This window comes from Camelus ferus, chromosome 25 (assembly GCF_009834535.1).
Source record: "Camelus ferus isolate YT-003-E chromosome 25, BCGSAC_Cfer_1.0, whole genome shotgun sequence".
Lineage (NCBI taxonomy): Eukaryota > Metazoa > Chordata > Mammalia > Artiodactyla > Camelidae > Camelus > Camelus ferus.
The window spans coordinates 13,193,760-13,213,807 of NC_045720.1; the positions used below are offsets into that span (position 1 = coordinate 13,193,760).

The 20,048-nt window shown below is 44.3% G+C and overlaps 1 protein-coding gene across 1 annotated transcript in view; it reads right to left on the reverse strand.

The window, feature by feature from the left end:
- Nucleotides 1–20,048, reverse strand: part of FER1L6 (fer-1 like family member 6) — a 122,025-nt gene that overhangs the window by 57,861 nt on the left and 44,116 nt on the right. Inside the window, exons 13-19 of the mRNA XM_006179730.3 lie at nt 17,048–17,156; nt 16,107–16,287; nt 11,733–11,853; nt 10,088–10,188; nt 6,751–6,841; nt 3,538–3,657; nt 1,898–2,050 (exon numbers count right to left, since the gene is read on the reverse strand). Of these exons, the coding sequence (XP_006179792.2) occupies nt 1,898–2,050; nt 3,538–3,657; nt 6,751–6,841; nt 10,088–10,188; nt 11,733–11,853; nt 16,107–16,287; nt 17,048–17,156 (876 nt within the window). The remainder of the gene's footprint in view (nt 1–1,897; nt 2,051–3,537; nt 3,658–6,750; nt 6,842–10,087; nt 10,189–11,732; nt 11,854–16,106; nt 16,288–17,047; nt 17,157–20,048) is intronic.

Sequence of the window (20,048 nt, forward strand, 5' to 3'; positions counted from 1 at the left end):
AAGTGTTTCTTGCGACCCCAGAATTGAATGGAGGTCCATCCATGGATGGAGAAAGTTGAAGAAATAATTGTGGTAAATAACTAGGGTGACATTTTCTCTTTTCAGTTCCAGTTTTACAGGGTGGGTTTAGAAATCATTGTATACACCTGACAGAAAATAACAGAGAGCCACAAACACTTCTCTGGATGTAAAGGGGACACACAGTTCCGGAAATGCCCTCCAGACGCTGGACTCCCATTAGTTTGAATGACATTTATTGAGTGACTCCTCTGGGGGATGTACACCCTGTGTTCTCTCACCCACAGGTAATCACCTCATCTTCAACATCATCGTTTAAAGGATGAAAAATAGGAGACACAGAGATGTAAAGTAACTTGCCCCAAATCATTAAGCTCATAAATATTAGCCCTGAAATTCAGTAAGAGATAAAATGTTATTCCCCTCAAATTCATATGTCAAAGTCCCAACTCCCAGCACCTTAGAATATGACCTTATTTGAAAACAGATCATTAACAGATAGAGTTAACGGATAGGTCTGTCTGGAGTAGGATTCTTATGAAAAGGACCTCAGGGGAAAGAGACACACACAGGCAGAACTGGGAGATAACACATTTCTGCTGTTTAAGCCACTCAGTGGCACACTGTTACAACCACCCTAGTAAACGAAGACAAATTCCAGCCCAGAATCACCTTATTTCCAAACCCAAGCATGAAACCATTACCCTGTACTGCCTCTTCTGTCTACAACACTTAACAATCACATCTACAGTAAACTCCAGCCACTGGATGCACTTAAAGCCTATCTAACCTAGCTGCCACTGCAATACTTCTATCAAGGGGACAAAAAACACATTGTGGACCTGCATTTAGAGAACTATGTCCCTGTAACGGTTATCATGGGCTTGGTTCTATCTTCTAGAAACACATGCAGACACACACGCAACCCATCCATGTGGAAGCCCTACAAACACTTAAAATCTCTATCACGTGGTCAAATCTCTCTTCTCAGTTAAACATTGTTATCTCTTCAGCTATTCTTTACATGGCATGATTTTGAGCCTTCTCACCCTCCTTCCAAATCAGTAGAAGAATAATTATGTTATAGCAAGAAATCAGAACTCAAATCAGCAGGACAGTCTACTGTGAGCTGGGGAAAGTTAATTGGTCCAATCACACACTCTTGATATCAGCCACTGGTGAGTGTCAAGGCTTTGGACCACTCTTTCTCCATATTTGCTCATGTCTACTTCTGGGACAGAACTTTCTTTGTAGTAAAGGTAAAATACCCAGGTCTCCAAGAAAGGCTCAGATCTTGATTTAGAGACTGAATTCCTCCAGAGATTGTGATTGTGCCTATATTATAATCTTGTCTCCATGAAGGGTGTAGGGAACCAAGATGGAAAAACTTTCGTATTTTTTTTTTTTTTTACAGTGTAGAGCCATCAGGAATCCTGAGCTAGCAATTCTATGAAATACAAGCCTCTCTCCTTGTAATTTTCTTTGAAATCTATTTTTTAAATATAGATGAACTCTTATGAAGTGATGCGATGGATAAATTACACAAGAGAAAGGGAGAGAGGAAATGAATAGAAAAAAGTTCATTCATCCTAGCAACCAAAGTAAAAATTGAAGTAACCTTGGGATATATTCACTAGATTTAAAAAAAAATCTTATATGTGTCTGTTGACATAGTAATTGGAAAACTGGAAAATATTCAGCCCCAGGATGGTCTACTAAACACATCTTGAATCAAGAAGAGGCAAGATGTCCCCGTTGTCCTCAGACCTTTGAAAGTCTTGGGGTCGACTCAGGGATCTGGACACACACTAGGAATGCTGAGCCACCCAGGAAAACACAGAGATTTCCCATCTTTGAGTCAAAAATAGTGCAGACTTACTTTGAGGAAATGAGTTTTGATCTTCCCGCAGTGTTTACCCATCTGCTCCCTGATGGGAGAGAAGAGCAGGTCCCTGGAGGCGATGCGGGCATAGGCCACCTTCTTGTTGTTGCTGATCATCCAGATGAAGACGTCGGGGATGGTGTGCTGGGGCTGTGGGAGCAGAGGGGAATGGATTTGATAGGTGGTGTTAACACATGCACTTCCAGGGTTCTCCTATCCAAAACAGCCCCCCTTCTGCAAAACACAAGTTCTGTGACATGAACCACTTAGGTACTTAAACACCTATGCAATCGAGCAACTTAAGTGTGGCGTCTTTGAGAAAGTCTTAGATCATGTAAACCCCAGAAGCCAAACTGCTCACCATGCTTTGACAACATGCAAGTCAGACCTATGATTTGGCATCTTGGTGGCCTAATTTTCTCCCTCTGCTGAAAAAACATTTCTATACCTTCCCATGAATTTTTTCTTTTTCTTTTTCCATTTTTTTTTCTTTGAAATCTTGTAAAAATGATTTGGCTTCAAGCACTGGACCTCCTAAGAGCCAGGTAACATTTCCAGAATATGAAAAAAAACAAAGACAAAAATCCATGAATGTCTTTGAATGTCTTTCCATTTGCTCTTAAAGAAGGAAAAACAATTTTACAAGAGACTTCATATCTAAAATATGATTGCTAGGTATTGTAGCTCCACTTGAGGTGGTCATTCAGGAGAAACTGTACTAAACTGCACAGAAAATTAGACTTTAAAGTTGAACTAATCAAGATAGGAATCGCAGAATTGCCTGCCAAGAGGCTCATTACGCTGAAGAGTGTCTGAGATGCACGTTTCCGAGCCAACAGAGCCAGCAAAACGAAAGGAAGGTACATTGTCATCAGCTCAGCTTTGACATCCTCAGACTGGGAGCAGATGCTCTTTTGAACCCCCTAACCCTCCAGTGCAATGGCACCCTAAGAAGGCTTCCCTCTCTTGATGTGGAAACAGAGACATCCCTATGGAGGGTCAGTCAGTCACAGACCTGGTTTGAACCTTCCGGATGCTTATTAAAATTCCTGCATTCCAAAGTGACACCTGCCTCATGACTTGTTATGTGTCCAGGGAATGATTGATTTGCAACAAGAAAAACAACTTTCCAGAGCAACAGAACAATAAATCTGCACCTCTCCCTAAAACCTTCCTCCATAAAACCCTGCTATTTGACAGAAGCAAATATGAGGGCTTTTTTTGTTTGTTTGTTTAGATCATCCTAGTAGCCACCAGAAGATACTGTTTACAACTAACTTAAAAAACAGAAGCTGTTTTAATTTCTCATGACATGCATTTCAATTTTCTTATGGTTAAAAACCTATCAAACTTCCCATGCTTATTTTGACTTTCCTTGAGCCTATTAAGGAGCATGCTTTTGATTCCTGCTGAATCAGAAACTCAGGCTTCGTTAAAAAAAAAAAAAAGATAAAGTTGTACATATTTAGCTTAATTTTAAAACCTCCTGTCTCATCCCTCAAACGAACAGTGCCTGCTCAGCTCAGCCAGGCTTAAGAGAAAATGTTCCATCGCTCATCCTTTTCAGACATTCAAACCCCACTGGGAACACATTTGGTCTAATCTTCCAAATGAAGTTTGCCTTTAGAGTTGATTACCTCATCCACTAGAAAGCGGATTTTTTCCACAAAGTTTTGGGCTTCCTGGATCATTTCATCAAGAGAGAACTTTTTATTCTGCTGCTGGAGGAGCCCCTTGGCCTTCTTGGCTATCGCCTCCTAAAACAAAACAGAAGTCAGTGTAGATCTTTCTAGAAATCTGGACAACCAGCGCAGTCTGGTTGCTGGAGAGTCCTGAAGGCGCCCGTAAGCTCCACGTGGAGCCTCTCACGAGGGCTGTTTCTGGCTTGGCTACTGTGCACACTGCCCATTTAATAGAAATCTTGTAGGACTATGGAGACGGTGACATTACCTCACATTCATTTGACAGATGAGAAGCTGAGGCCTGGAGAAGCCAGAGCTTTGTCAGGGTCCTGCAGCTCTGTTAGTCAAGACCTGCATCTAGGCTTTCTGATACTAACACAACAACAACAACAACAACAACAATAATAATAAGAGCAGCTAAAATATACTGAGCTCTTACTCTGCGCAGGGCAACGTTCTAACTGCTGCATGAATCTCCAGTACTCCAAAGCGACCTTAGTGGGTAGGGACTGTCATTCCCATTTTACAGCTGAGGAAATAGAGTCACGCAACTACTGAGGGTCAGAGCTGAGTCCAGAGGCCATGTCCTTCATCCCTGCTCTCACCACCTCTTTCTGGAGGCACAGTGGATGCTTCCAGGACAAGCTGGCATCGCTGGAGAAATGCCCCAGGGAGTGGTCAGACCATCCAAAAATGTTTATCTTGATTCATTCCTTCAGCTCCCATTTATGTGTTTAGGGAAAAACCCCAAACACTTTACAGCGATTTCTTAGGCTCTGCGTGAGTGGGTCCTGCCTACTCCCTGCTTCATCGTAGAGGACTCTGCTCACTAAGCCCCAGGCACCCTGGTCCTCAGGAGGTTCTGAATGTGCCCAGCTTGGTCCCTCCTCAAGGCTGGAACACTTAAGCTTTCCTTTTGCTCAGACATTCTTCCTAGACTCTGCATGGCTGGTCTCTCCTCCTCTTTTCACTTCAATGTCACCACTATAATACGTTCTCCCACATTCTCCAAATCACCATGGCCTCTTAAAATGCCCTTCATAATCATAAACTGAAATCATTTTTATTCGTCTTTTGTTATCTGTCTGTCTTCTGCCTTTTCCACTCAAATGTTAACTCTGCAAGGTCAGGGGCCTCCTCGGTCTTGTTCTTACCCTGACTTCTCAGTGCCTGGTAGAGCTCCTGGCACGTAGCAGGTGCTAAAGAAATCTTTGGGGAATGAATAAACCAGTCAATCAATAAATTCCTCAAGGACAAGCACCAAGTACTCACAGCCCTGTGTTCCCAGCACGGGGCTCAGGGCCTGGCCGACAGGAAGCCCTCTGTGCATGGTGATTGGAGGAACAGAACATGTGGCACTGTCCCAGGAGCCCAGGCCTAGGACAGGGGAGGACACGTGCTTCCTTCCCCCGAGATTGTGACAGCTGGTGAGGTGAAAGCAATATATGCAAATTACTAAAGTTTTTCAAACATCCTGGAACCAGAGAGGTCAAAGCCAGGCTTTATGGATGATACGACATTTGAGCTGAGTCTTAAAAAAAAAGAATTCAATTCAGCAGGTGATAAGAAGAAAAAGGACAGTCCAGAGGGAACAATTACATATGAAGGCACATAATCAGTGAGGGTTCAAAATCGTTGGTGCCTAGTTACGTGGGAAGGGGGAAGGGGAGAGAAGGCGGGGAGGCTAGGCTGGAGCCAGATGGTGAACAGCCCTGGATATAGTGCAGAAGGAGTTCGGACTTTATCTGATGAATGATTGAGAGACTCCCGTGACTTTTTTAATCAAGAGAGAACAAAGCAGGTCTGTGTTCTAGAGACCATTCTGGCTGTGCTATGAAGGTGGGCTGAAGGTGCAATGGCTTTGGCCAGCAAGACTAAGGAACTCAGCTGAGGCAGTGATTCTGGGGATGAAGAAATGGACAAAACGCCAGAGTCTTTGGGGTCCTGGGAATCAACCTGGCCTGGGGTCAAACTGACTGTTTAGGGTGACAGGTAAGGATTGCAAATTGATTTTTAGGCTTCTGACTAGAGCAACAAGTGAGGTTGGTGGTACCGATACAGGATGGAGAACAAGCTCTAGGTCGGAAGATGATGGGTTGAGTGGGATATGCTGAGTCGGACGTGCTATGAGACAGGCAGCTGACGCATCCACTCGGGGGCTGGAAATCCAGGCCTGGACAGGAAGTGACAGCTGGGCCGCTACAAAGATACTGAAATCTTGGGCTTGTTCAGGCCAAGGGCTGTCGGACACAGAACGGGAGCAACATGTAGAGGGTGGATATTGCAGAGACAGGGGAGGGCAGTCAGAGGTGCTAAGGAAGAAACAAAGCAGAAAGATCTTACACCTGATGGGAGTCTGCCTCCCTTGCAGGAGAGGAAGACACAGACCTTCATTTATTGTTCTGCAAAGAAGGATGAGCCAGGTGTTTAGAGACTCAGGGTTTAGCCTCCAGACTATGATGAACTAGCTGCGACTTTTCAAAAAATCATTTAATCTCTCTGTGCCCCAGTCACATCTTTAAAAATGTCCCTGGCCAGTCAAACAGTGAGTAATTTCATCATGGCCTGGTACAAGATGTCCCTTGGGGCCATGCTGGCACGGAAGCTTCAGGAGAGGCAATCAGGGTCTGACCTGGTCTGGCATCTCCCAGTCGTCACTCATTCAATAGGGACCGAGCATCTCTGAAGCGCCCAGCACTGGGCAGGGCGTCCAGGGCACAGAGAGGCATCAGCCCTGGCTCTGTCCTCAGGGAGCCCTCACAACTTCTCACACACTCATAATGGGAGGAAACCAAGGAGAGGAAGTTTAGTTATTTCTTTTTGTCTCTCAGCCTGGGAGGCAGAAGGTCAAGTGCCTCACCTGTGACCATTCCATGGCCTTTGACGAAATACAAATGTCAAGGAAATGAACCAGGGGGAAATCCAGCAGAATAAGATGCAGGACTGGTAGGCTCCTAGCTCATTCTTGTAAACAGTCAACGAATGCTGGTTCCATTCCAACCCACCCACCTGTTTATTCCCTTCCCACTCATTCAGCCACATCACGCGGGTGTATAACCTTTAGAACCTTATCCTCATGTGGTCTGTGACCTATGCTTCCTTCATGAGGTTTATTTCTAAAGCACATGTCTCAGTTCTGTTCAAACTAGAAATAGATTTTTCACATACCAGCTCCTGCCAACAGAGCGTAAATCGTTTCTTATCTAAATTGGTTTGGTTCAACATCTTGGGCTTCTTTTCTGCTTCAGAGATAAAGGCACTAGAAGAGAAGAATAAAAAGTTTGAAACCGACTCATTGAAAATTCGTTTCTATCAATCCAGCGATTTGCAACTGCACTTTCTGCAACGCAAAGGGAAAGTTGATGAAGCCGCAGAAGCAAGGTTTGTCACTGAGGACTAAGTGACGATGCACGAGATTTTTCTAGGAGACGAAAGGGAATGGGAAGCGATGCCCAGACCCCACACTGGTTTTGGGGACGTTTGTTTCTCCACTTTCTTTCAGTGCTTACCTACTGCGCTTACTGGCCAAGTTCATAACAGCAAACACAAGCTAATGCAGTTTCCTTTAGCTTATCAACTCAATACACACCAAAAGCTTCCTGAAAAGTTGTATATAAAGCAAATATTTTAGACTTAGAACTGGGCTATGTCTTTATATTTTTAAAATCGTACAAAGCACTGAGTAGTAACATTTTATAATGGGTTCAACAGGAAAATGGTCAAAGTTATGAATGCAACTGAAGAAGAAACAGAAATGGCCCTAAAACTTGGGGAGAGAAGAGATTGCCCTCATCAGCAATAACTTTCATGCAAATTAAAATCAATATCATTTTCATTTACTAAAAACTGGATAATATTCAAGGGGGAAATAGTCACTCTCCTCTATTATTATAGGGGAGCATTCGTTTGTATAATGTTTGAGGTTATTTGACAGCACCTGCCAACATTTAAATGTCTATGTAATTCGACTCAAAAATGACACTACAATTCTATCCATCAAAAGTAACTGAAAATTTTTGCAAAAAGACGTTTACACAGGAATGTTTATTGTAGCACTGCTCACAGCAGCAAAATAAATAGGGACAACTTAAATGTCAGGGACTAGTTAAATCCTATGTGATACACACCGTGTGACTGAACATTAGGGGTGACTATTAAGTGCTACTGGAGAAAGATGCCGGCGATGTATTGTTGAGTGACAGTGAAACTGCTGAGCACTTGTGCAACCAATGTGAAGAAATAAGAGTGTTTGTATGAATGTGTGTGTCTACGAACACACAGGGGAAAAGTCCAGGAGGGCAGACCCAACCCTTCTCTCTGGAGAGTGGGATAGGAGAGAGCGGAAAATACTTTGCATTTGTGTTCCTGTGGTTGTTGTAAGATGAGCAGGGACTACTTCTGTGATGAAAAGAGTCAATGACAAAGGAACAAAAAGAGAGTCTAAGATGTCGCATGTCCCAGCAAGGGGCCCCCCACCAGAGCTCTGCCTACTGGCAATTGGAAGCTTTGCTAGAAATTGTCTTTGGGCATACTAGTCATTGCATGTTCCTTTAATTTTTAAAAGAATTAAAAGGATTATATGAGGATAATTTTAATCCTTGAGGAGGGAGTCTTGTGGCCACACATCTGCCTTTCCCAGAGGCAGAAGGAATCCATTCCACACCCAGGATGGACCAGCCCTAGGAAACACGGTGGATCCTTCTGACTTCTAACCCCCCTCCCTTCCTTACAGGGGGAGAGATAACTTATTTCCTCCTCAGAATCGAGGTAAATAACCATGGCACATGGTTCTGTTCATTCTTCGTCTCTCAGACCCAGCCTGCTGCTGACAGCATGCAGACTCCCACCTGCACGTGGCAGTGGTCTGTCCCTTCGCGGGGGAAGCCCCGAAGTCCAGCTGCTCAGCCTCAAACAAGTGTGGGGACCACAAAGTCTCCTTGACCTCAGGTTCAAACTGCTCTCGCAAATCCCGGTTTACCAAATATAAAATGAACACCTGATCTCTGTCTGACCCTCACAAATATTTTTTCAGTTGGTTTTAATCTTGAAGAAAAAGGGGAATGATTATCACCCCAAGTCACCTCCTAATATAGAAAAAATATTGAGTTATTAATTTGCCCACAATTTCTAAAAATACGAGATCATAGAGCTTTTTAAAGATGCTTCAAGGAAATTGCAGGTGGCACTGAGCTCACAGCAAAAGTAGCACTGATATTTATTGCTTCTATAATAAAAAACAGGAAAGAAATAAAGATAGAAAGAAAAAAACTACATATTTACTGCTTTGCTTTCTTTTTTTAATGTATAAAGAAGAATATCAGAATTTAGCTACCCTTTGTCTATTCGTTTTTTCCTTTCCATCAAATGAATCGTCACTCCTTTTCCATTAATTCTATTGACAAATCCTCATTTTCGCTCAAGTCTTGACCTAATTAATTTCAAGACTTAGTCCAAATTGCTTCCTTATAGGGGAGGCAGCCTCTAAGACGGCCCCAAAGATCCCTGCCTCCTGCTCTTCCTACAACTGTGTAATTCCCTCCCTTTTAATGTGTACAGGTCCTAGTGACTCGCTTCTAACAGAACGCATCAAGACAGATGGGCTGTCACTTCCAAGATTAGGTTCTAAGAGACCGTGACTTCCAGACATCTTCCTGGCATGTCCTCTCTGACTTTCCTCTCCTCCTCCCTCTGCTGAAGTCAGCTGCCATGCTGTGAGAGGCAGCTCGGAGAGGCCCGCATGGCAAGGAACTGGGGATGATCTCCAAACAACAACTAGCAAGGACCTGAAGTCCTGAAACCAACATCTCATGAAGAACTGAATTCTGCAAATGACCACGAGTGATCTTGGAAGCGAATCCTTCCCAGTCGAGCCCTGAGATAACTGTAGCCTTGGTCGATGCCTTGATTGCAGTCTGAGAGAGGCTCTGAGCAAAGGACCCAGCTAAGCCACACCTGGACTCATGACCCAAGAAACTGTGAAGTAATAAATATTGTGTAAGCCACTAAATTTGAGGGTTATTTGTTACTCGGTAATAGGTAACTAATACACTCTATTTTATAAAAATCTTTTACTGTGTTGTCTACCTCCTGGAACAAGAGTCATTAATTGGTGCTTATTAATATGTTATATAAAAATTCTATTACATAGCATTGGAGTTAACTTATCCATCTAATTGCCAAATAGTTGTTGAGCATCTACCAAATGCAAAGAACCATGCTTTGCATTAACACTACTAACATTCTTGTTTCATAAAGAGCCTCTTCAGTAAGTCTTTCTTCTCTTCTCTTTTCCTTTTTCCCCCCTTTGCTTTATGTTTTAGTTGTTTAAGTCTCAGGAAGCAGTAGTGAGCCCACAATGCCAGCTAAATTACTGAACAAAATACAGATGGATAGAACACTATAAAATGCCCATCTGAACACATGTAAAATCAACTCTTTTCTACAGTGATTAAGAGCTGATTCCATATAAGCTCAGCTCCCCGGACGCCAGCTGCCTCTCCAGTACCTGCTTCGGCTGATAAAGTCACTGAGCACCACCTTCATCTTCTCTTCTGGTGTTTCCTCTGAAATCTTAATCAGTTCTTTCACTTCTTCTATACCTTCTTCCTGAAAGCAAACCACAGAGATGGAGGGGTGAGTGGTGGGTATAGGTTTCCCTCGTCACTGTAAGTATAGGCAGCACCGTGCGGTGGTTAATGATTTAGACTTGGGAGGCAGACTGCCTGTGTTCAAATCCAGGCTGTATCCGGTGGCCTAAGTCCCTCTGCCCAGTTTCCTCGTCTATAAAACTGGATAACCATGGTACCCATCCACAGCCCCCGGGGAGGTGTGAGCTTCTTCAAACAGTGCGTGGCATGCAGTAAACCTTCAATCAGCTAGCCAGGATATGCCAAGCACGACAGGGACCTTGGCACTGAGAAAGGAATTAGAAACAAGTGCTCAAGGCTACCATGGCCTCTAGGGGAAAAAATTCTGATTTGCTTTCAAAGCCTTTTTGAAATAAACTATTTTGTCAGAAGGAGAAGGAGGACTGGCCATACAAAGCAAGTCTATGGCCTCCACATAGCCTGACACCAAACCAGGCCTCATGACCACTTCCAGACTCTACCATCATGATGCCTGGAATCCTCCCGGCCAGAGGCCATACCTTGTTTTGCACAATTAGAGACAGGACTAGAAAGCAGGTGGGACAGAGAAATCCGTGCTTTCCTTAATGTGGGTTTTCATGGAATGAGAGGGCTCAGACAAGGGTCCCCGGTGAGGCACAGTGGGACAGAGCAGGCAGGGGACACTGCCCATGAGATGTGTGCGGTGGAAGGAGAAATGTGAGAGCAAAAGAAAGGAATCACAAAGGGAAGGAGCCAGACACCAAAGAAGCAGAGTTCTCAGGTTTTCCTTCCTCCCTGGGGGTTGGCTGGGACAACCTAGCATTTCTTGCATCCTGGCGCTATTTGAAATACTTTCAGACGTTCAATTCTTCAAATAATTCTGAAGGAAAGGGACAGGGTATGATGGGAGAGGGTAAGAGGGAGGGAGTCAGAAGGCATCTCTGAGGAAGTGCCTGAAACTGAGCCATGGAGGCTGAGTGGGTTACACCGGAAAAGCTTGAAGGGAAGAGCAGCCCAGACAGAGGGAACAGTGTGGAAGTGGCTACAAGGCAGAAAGGAACTCAGTTTCTCTGAGAAACTGGGAAGGAGACCAGTGTGCTTGGAATAAAGAAGGGAGGAAGAGCTCATGAGAGATAGGACTGGAGAGATGGCAGGGCTTGAACTTAGAGGGGATTGTCCACCATGTTAAGGACTTAGGATTTTATATTAGCTGAAGCCAAGATCTGTCAATTTTGTGATAATGCTGTCAATCCCCTACCCTTGGGAGACTAGGAAAATGGCCTGGCCCTAGGTCCCATGGCAGTTAGAAGCAGAGTGGGGATTTGAATTTGGATAGTTTGATTTAAAGTCTAGGGATTTTGCAAAATGTATTCTCATTTCCCTGGGTCCACATGGTGGGAGCCTTGTGTCCTCCATATGCAGCAGCCTCAATTCATTTGTATTTAAACTGAGGTCAAGACCCTCTACTGGGTGGATAAAAAAAAATCCCTTTTGCCTCCAGATTCCCAATACTCGAATCCATCACCCGTCAGAGTCACCTACCAGGAGGTCCGCCATTTTTTCCAGCATGTTGGACCAGTACAGCCTAAATGTCTGGTCCCCCCAAGAACTGATGAAGTAGACACAGGGCTTCTTGGCCTCAAATGGCAAATAGTTATAATTCCTGTGAAAACACATTGGGTCCGGAAGTTAGTTGGCAATCAGTGTTTTTCAGGCAACTCACGTCATACGTTCACGTTTCCTGTGTTCTGAGTGTGTCGGGGGAAGGGTGGTGATAAAATGATCCAACTGTTAATTCTGCCCTTAACCTTTACTTGGGGACCCATGAGCAGCAAGCAGTGAACAGTGACATGGCTGCAACGCAGAGGCAGTAACATCTACCACCGTCTGACCCAGGGCAGAGCTTAGAAATGATCACCAGAGGGCAGGATTTTTCAGGGAAGCCTTCTTCAAGGAGAATTCTCTTTCCAATTGAAAGAAAGGAGAAAGCCTAACATTTTTTTCCCTTTAATGTCTATATATTGGGCTCTATGGAAGGGTCAACTGAGGTAACAGATGTGAATGTATTTTGTAAACTAAAATTTTTGAGAAATGTGAGAGGGTGATAATATTAATGAAGATGAAGGCATGTACTTCAGATTAAACTTCAGCATGCCACACTTGACATCCACCCATCCATCCATCCATCCATCCATCCATCCATCCAATATTTATTGTTGCCCAGCTTTGGTGCTACTAAGGTAGGGACTAAGGGATGGCAAAGTAGCTGGAAGGAGAGACGTGGAGCCAAAGAGAACGTTTGAGAGTAACAGCTGGGTATGCTTAAATGATGATGCAAAAAAGACAGTTAATAGGATGAGACTGAAGACAGAATAGAAGGACCTACTTGGTAGAATTTGGTTTCCAAGGAGGAAAGGGATGGGTGTGGCAGGAGTAAGGTGGGAGAGGTGCAGGAAAAAGTTGGCGGTCCCTGCCTAGTGACACCTATATTCTTAACTAGGTTTGCCCCCAGCCCCTTACAATTTTCCCACAAACACCTGGGTCTGTGTGAAGAGACACATGGAAGGCAGGCCAGAGCACCTTTCTTGGCGTGGGCGTGGTAGGGACCGGCAGGCCCTGATAAACGTGGACAGTGTTTGGAGTCACACGCTTACAGAGGTTGGGGGGGTGAGGGGAGAGAGAGGGCTTTATTTCCGCTTCAAAAAGCTACTGAGAACTTCAGCCTGAAAGAGTACACAGCTGTTCTTTTTTAGCATTCCAACCCAAATTTCTTCTAGAGGCCATAAAATTAGCAAAGGTGCCCCATGGTTTGTTCTGCAGAAAATAAACCAGCAGGTGTCCATTTTCAGAAGAGAAGCCAAATAAATTCTTAGCAGAAACTGAGGTTATTATTACAGCAGGAGAACACAATGAAAATAAAATATAAAGAAAGTTAGAAACTGCTCTTTCCTTTATCTTTTTTAAAATGATAATCCTGCAACTAAATAAATTCCCACTCCATGTTTTACTTTGCTCCAAGGTTTCTTTGGTTTGGATTATTTGTGCTAATGATGTTCAAGGCCTCTGTCTCTTTGGTTCCCAAGGTCCCCAGGTCTTACTGCGTCTGCTTGGTCCGGGATGCTGTGGTTTCTCAGGCAAATGACAGTGCAGGTGGAAGACAGCAGATGGGAGGGCACCATGTTGCCAGTGGAAAGAGAAGCCTGCCAGTTTGAATGGCTGCCCTGATGCACGACCAACCTTGTGACTTTGGGCAAAGGTCAGCCTGGAACCCTGAGAATCAAATGATAACCCAACTTTGGGTGTGTTGTGCTCCAGCCTCATCCTTGAGTTCCAGCCCAATACGTAAATCATATGTGAATGCACGGGCCTTGTAAAAGGGGGAAAACCCAGAACAAACACAAGGTGATGCTTTAAGGGTCATGTTAAACCACCCCTTACAGGGTGATATTTCAGTGGAGGAAACAGACAAATTGAGTGTGTGTGTGTGTACGTGTGTGTGCGCACATACACATGTGTGTGGACACTGTGTGCATCTGCGTGTGTGTGTGCACACATGTGTACAGGGCTCTATTATAAAACCTTCCAATACAGCTGCTGCCACCCTGGCTTGCCACTATGTGGGCAGAGCCTCAGTATAGCAGCAGAAATACATAGAAAGTTCTCAAAACACCAGTATGAATTATTTTGGTCTCTTTGAGCCAGCCTGTTGGTACTGACATGAGGTCTATCCAAGGATTCCTTAAGATCTCTCATCTCCTACCAAACCCTTCCCATACACCATCCCCTGACAGCCCCACCAAGAGTCAAAAATGGGCTGGCCCAACAAGGTGGGGGATGTTCATACAGTCTGGTCCCAGGGAAAGGACACAGAGTGCCACTGAGTAGTCTCAGAAAAACCTCCCGGAGCTGCAGATCCTGTTAGAGGATCCACCCATTGATGTCCTCAGTTTTGAGAATGGACAGAGAAGCCATTAAAGGACTGGGAAGTTTGGGGTCCTTTTCAGTTTGTGTGGAAGGAAGACCACTGACCAAGCATGGGTGCCAGGGAGCCAGAAAGAAGTCCCCAAAGAAGGTGGTCCATGGGAGAGAGAAGACAGAAAATGTAGGGCATACTCAAAAATGAGAGGACAGGCAGTGATTATTTTCACTTACTCTTTCCTACTTTGTCCCAAACAGTCGCGCTTTCCATCCCTTATGCTCATTCTCGTCCTTTAGAATGTCATCTTTTCTGTGACCTTTCTTAACTCTTCACCTCCTCCCATGCCTTCTCCATGGTACCCTGTGCCCAACCCAGTTACAGCAATGCCTCACCTCATTCAGAAACTGTTATGAGCATCTACTATGTGCCAGCACAGAGATGAGCAGATATAAAGGTGAATAAGGTAGGGTCCTTTGCCCTCACAGTGCTCACAGTCTAGTAAGGAGACGGAAAAGTGCAAAAACAACTTAATGCAGTGTGATTAGTGTTCGATGCAGGTGAGTTCAGAAATCAGACTTGGGGTTCAGAGAAGGTAACTTGAACTCAGTCTTGAAAGGTAATGGGAGCTAGCAGTTCTGCGGAGGGAGAAGGAAGAGCAAAGGCCAGAAGCAGCAAGCAACAGGGTCCATTTGGAAAACGACCAGAGATTACGGTAGAAAAGTAGACGGAGGTTGAATCAACAAGCTGTGGCCTCTGAAATTAATCCTGAAAGCCACAGGCAGCCAATGGATAATGTCAATCAGGAGAGTAACCAGTTCAGATACAGTGTGAATTTCTTGAAGCAGATCCAAGCCAGGCAAGAGGTGTTTAAAATAACTTGGGCCAAAGATGTCAATCGGCCAGATGAAAGAAATAGCAATAGTGAACACAACGTACCAGACTTCATCAGTGATTGAATGTGATGGAAAGGAAAAGAGAACAGTTGACAACTTTCTGATTTGTGACGTGAAGGACACAGAATGGGAGGACCAGTCTATGAGATGGGAGAGGAACAAAATTGTCTGTGAAGAAAATGAGTCTGGTGAATAATTTGGGGACACCCAAGTGGAGATGTATGGAGCTGCTGCTCAGGAAAGAGCTGCCTGGGGAAATAGTTGTGAAAGTCCTTATTATCCTAACAGTGATTAGTAAGCCATGGGTTTGTGCCCAGAGAAAGTGGCCAGATCAAGAAAAGCAAAGACTGAAGAGAACTAGTGATGTGGATCCAATCCCCTCACGTGTAACTGGGGACAGCAATGTTCTCTTATGAGAATCCAGTGAGATCGTACTTTTGACTCATAGCATAAAGCTCAGGACACAGAAGACTCTCACTCCGTGTGGCTTTCCCTTCTCATAAACCACATGGTTGGTGCTTGACATTACTTTCTTAAGACAGAGTTCCAGAATTTTACTTCTCTTTGCATGTTGAAAATTTTACATGGATTAAAGATCAGTGAGGGTGCAGGGAGGTGCCCCAGTTGTTTTCTGAAATCATCTTTTCTGGTGGCTGATAATTGTTTTTTGAATTCTTGAGTTTGACGGTGGCAAAAATAAGATTAGAAATGATGTGTTTAATCATTCCACCAAGTTGAATTTACATTCTATTCAGGTGAATACAATAACTGTTAATAGAGTTGGGATTGAAGTTTTAAATTCTGACCTTCTTACCTTGTTATGCTCCAAAGTTACTGAATAAAGGGAGCTGCATGATCATAATAACCATCACCACTGCTCTGCACTTAATGAATTACCTGGAGGTGTCACTTGGAAGCTGTCAACATGTTACTGAGAATTCAGGAGAGTGGTGCTTACCAGATTGCCCCTGTGTGCACCTTGCTCCCACAGCTAGGTTAAAAAATGTTTCTAGTTTTTGGGTAGAACTGAATCAAACAGTCCCAGAAACTGGTCAAGCTTCCACTGCAGAAACCTTGGCTACTCTGGCCGGCTGTGTCGCCTACCTGTTCCCTTCCGTCACGAGTGGCTTCTCTGGGTGGGTGGTGGAGACCATGGGTATGGCCACCTCGTGGGCTGCACCCCCTTCTTCATGCAGCAGCGGAAGGACATCTTCTTCAGCTAGGTCAGCTGACTTCTTCCTACTCCCATGATGCGACCCTCCATCAATCAAGTTCCCAAAATTACCTGTAGAGGCAGGAGCAAGATGAAAAGGGCCAGGAGTCAACAGGCAGAATCGTGCTGCTTGAGGAGGGACCCAAGAGCACATCTTCCCAGGGCAGGGAAATAAGCTCTGAGTACAAAGGTAGAGTGATGGTCAGACCAAAGAAATAAGATTAACAATGATACTAAGCCATCATCTACATCCATCTTAGGTTCTTTTTGTAAAAACTACTTAAGTTACAAATTAACCGGATTCCATCTCCATTTCCTTCTGCTCCACTGATGGAGAGCTTTCCACATGTAAGTCAAGACCTTCTCTGGAGGAACACTGCTTTTTGGAATGGTTTTCCCAGATGTATACCAGTCTAGGAAAATTGCTAGGAGTTATCATAACAGCACCTACCATATGCACGGCACGTTGCGTGCATTAACTCGTCAAACACTTGCAACAGCTCTGTGAGGGGTTATCATTATTTCCATTTTACATATGAAGAAACTGAGACCCAGAGCAATTAAGTCAGCCTAGGATAATGGAACCAGGATTAGTAATCCAAGTCTGTGTGAATCCTAACTATACTTCTTAATTCTTTTGTTAAGTATGAAAATAAATCTATCCCTTACATACTGACACTAGAGTGGACAAGGAATGAATGAATATCATTTCTTCTGGAGATGCAACCCTCCAGCAGAGTGTTACCATCTGCATGTAAGACTAATTCATTTATTTAAGAAATAGATACAAAGTCCATGCCATGAGCCAGGCACTGCGCTTGTCTGTACTTACCAATAGAAACTTCAAAGCTAATGGGTTTATCTCCAATTCTCCGGTCAATCATGGTAGCTTCAAAAAATGCTCCAAAAAGTAAAAATTCCTCATATTTTTCTGGTACAATCTATAGAAAGAAAAATATATATTTGATCTGCCTAGCTTCCATTTTTTATCAGTAGGAAGCTGAACTAGTGATGCCAACCTGGTCCAGGGTAATTTATGGAAACCTGAGTCTCAATGTCAGCCTGAAATGACACATCGTTTCTCCTCTAAACAGACCGGCAGGAACTAGAACCTACAAATTGCAAATGGGAATTCAGCCATCGATCTAAAATGATGTGGTCTCAACCTTCTGAGCTTCTACCTTACAATCAAATCTCCTTTTATTTTAAAGGTAAGCCTGGTGCATGTATCTTTCTAAGAGGCTGATGGTTCAAGGAGCCTGTACAGCCAGGACATGATGTGACACGGCACCACATTTGTGAGCAAAGAGGCGAAATGAGCCAGAGTCACACAGTGTCTGCTTTCTAGTCTTACCCTTGGATTTATTCAACTGAGCAGAAAAAGCAGTTAGGTTCATCTAAGGAAACGGAGCCATTGTGGCTTCTGAAGTTAATAGTCCCCCCTTCAATCAAGAGCCCTGAACTCTGTCCCTCGGAAGCCAGCGGGTCTCCAAAAAGTGACCCGTCCTTCACTCAGGAGCCTCCTGTGCTGTCGGCATCAGCAGGAAGTTTCTATTGACCAGACAACGTGGGACAGGGTGGGGGCACAGTGCTGGCTTAGTCACAGAGCACACACTGCTCCCACTTGCTGCCAGTATGTCCCCTGGCTCCAAGCCAGCCTCTTATCACGCCTTCCTGGGGCCAAGTTTACCCTCTGGGAGGAGGTGAAAAACTACTCAGAGACCTGGAGGCAATGGAGGCCACTCAGCCTGGAAGGAGGACACCACGTTCTTCAAATCCCAACGCTGCTAACTCCTAGCTGCTGGCTTTGGACAAGCCACGTCCACTAGCTGGGCGTCATTCTCCTTGTCTGTAATAGCACCTACATGGAGGGGGTGGAAATGAGGTCATCCATGCGGAACACCTAGTGTCAAGCCTACTCATATCAATGCCACAAGTGGTAGTCATGGTAAGTATTTCAACAGATTATAATTCGTGTCTTATTCCCACCCATCCTTCAAGGTCCAGCCCAAATGGCTCTTCTTCTGGAAGCATCCCTTGACTCCCTGAGCTAGGAAAATGATGACAGTAATGTTTACAGAACTCTTATTATGTGTTGGATGTGGCATTAAGAATTTAACCTACGTTATCTCATGCAATTCTCCTAGCTACCCTTGGAGAAAGATCTTTTTACTACACCCATTTAAAGACAAAGACACTGCAGTTCCATGAAAGATTGGTACCTGTCCAAAGTTACTGGACACGACTAATATTTATTGAGTGCTTACTATGTGCTGGACTCTGTTCTAATAAGCACTTTGCTGTGTTAATTCATTAAATCCTTACTATGAGCCTGGGAAGTAAAGGTTATGTTTGGAAATAGACATGCGGAGCTTAAGTCACTTGCCCAAAGATTCAAAGAGAGGGAATATTTGTCCAGAGGCTGGGCAGTAACCACTGCACCACACTGTCACATCTTCAACCCAGCTGTCTTACTTGGGAGGCCAACATCTTAATCATTCCACTGCACTCGCTCCAGGAAATCACAGCACTTTATCTGTACCTACTTTTTGTATTTATCACTTTCAACTTGCTGTACACTTAACTTTGTATGTCTTATCTCCCCTTCTATTCCATAAACTTCATGGAGTTAAGATTCTATTTTTATTCTCACCAATGTTGAGGATTTAAAAATGAACACAGAGTTTGACATTAGGCAGATAAGCTTTGATGGTGGCGACGAGGCTGAGTTTTAAAAGCTGACATCACGGGATCTCCTGTGTTCAGATATGTAATGAGAGCCTGGCTGCAGTAAGGGAGGTTAGAGCTGGAGGACCCTGGAGAGCTTTAAAAAAGAAGGAGGTGGGGGGAGGAGGGGGAGGCGGGGAGGGGGAGAGGGAGAAGAAAATGCTGCAAGAAAGGATATCTCCAAGTTGGTAAGGGTGAGCTCTGAGCTGTTGAGGCTCTGGGGAAGGTAGAAACCCAGTGAGGTAGTTTCAAAATACATCCACAAATTCTTGGAAAAGCCCCCCATCAAAAGGTGATGCCTAATTCCCCTCCTTTTCATTGTGGGCTGGACTTGTGGCTCATTTCCAGTAATTCGAATATGGCATAAAAGTCAGTGTGTGACTTCCATGGATTTGGTCATACAAGACATTGCAGTTTCTACCCTGCTCTCTCCTGGATCACCCACTCTGGGGGAAGCCAGCCAGCTTCCATGAGGACACTCAAGCAGCCCATGGAAGGGCCCATGGAGTGAAGAACTGAGGCCTCCTGCCAACAACCATGTGAGTGCACCATCTTGGAAGTCGATCCTACAGCTCCAGTCAAGCCTTCAGATGACTCCAGCCGTTACCAACATGTTAATTAGAACCTCATGAGAGATTCTGAGCCAGAACCACCAAGCTGAGATAGTCCTAAATTCCTCAGCCACAGAGAAAACAAATGTTTATTGTTTAAAGCTGCTAAATTTTGAGGTAGTCTGTTATACAGCAATAGATAACTAATAATCCAGCAAGAAACTACCGTAAGCGAAAAGCCAAGATTAAGAGAAGATGGAGAAAAAATAAGGGTTTGACTGATACCTGAATTTTCCCCCCTTCCACTACCTCCTACACAATAGCCAAGATGGTCCCCAGGCCTTATAGAAAACATATACTCTGCCCCACGTAAGTTCCCAGTCACCCTTGCTTTCTGCTAGAGTTCACTTTTGCAGATGGCCTCAGCAAAATATCTTGAGGATATTGACTTGGGTTAAGGCAATCTTCTAGCCCCATTCCACCGGGCAATCTCTGTTTAGAAAAGGATGGCTGGTCTCCGCAGGGACAGATAGGGGGCGCTATCAGGCTAGGTGG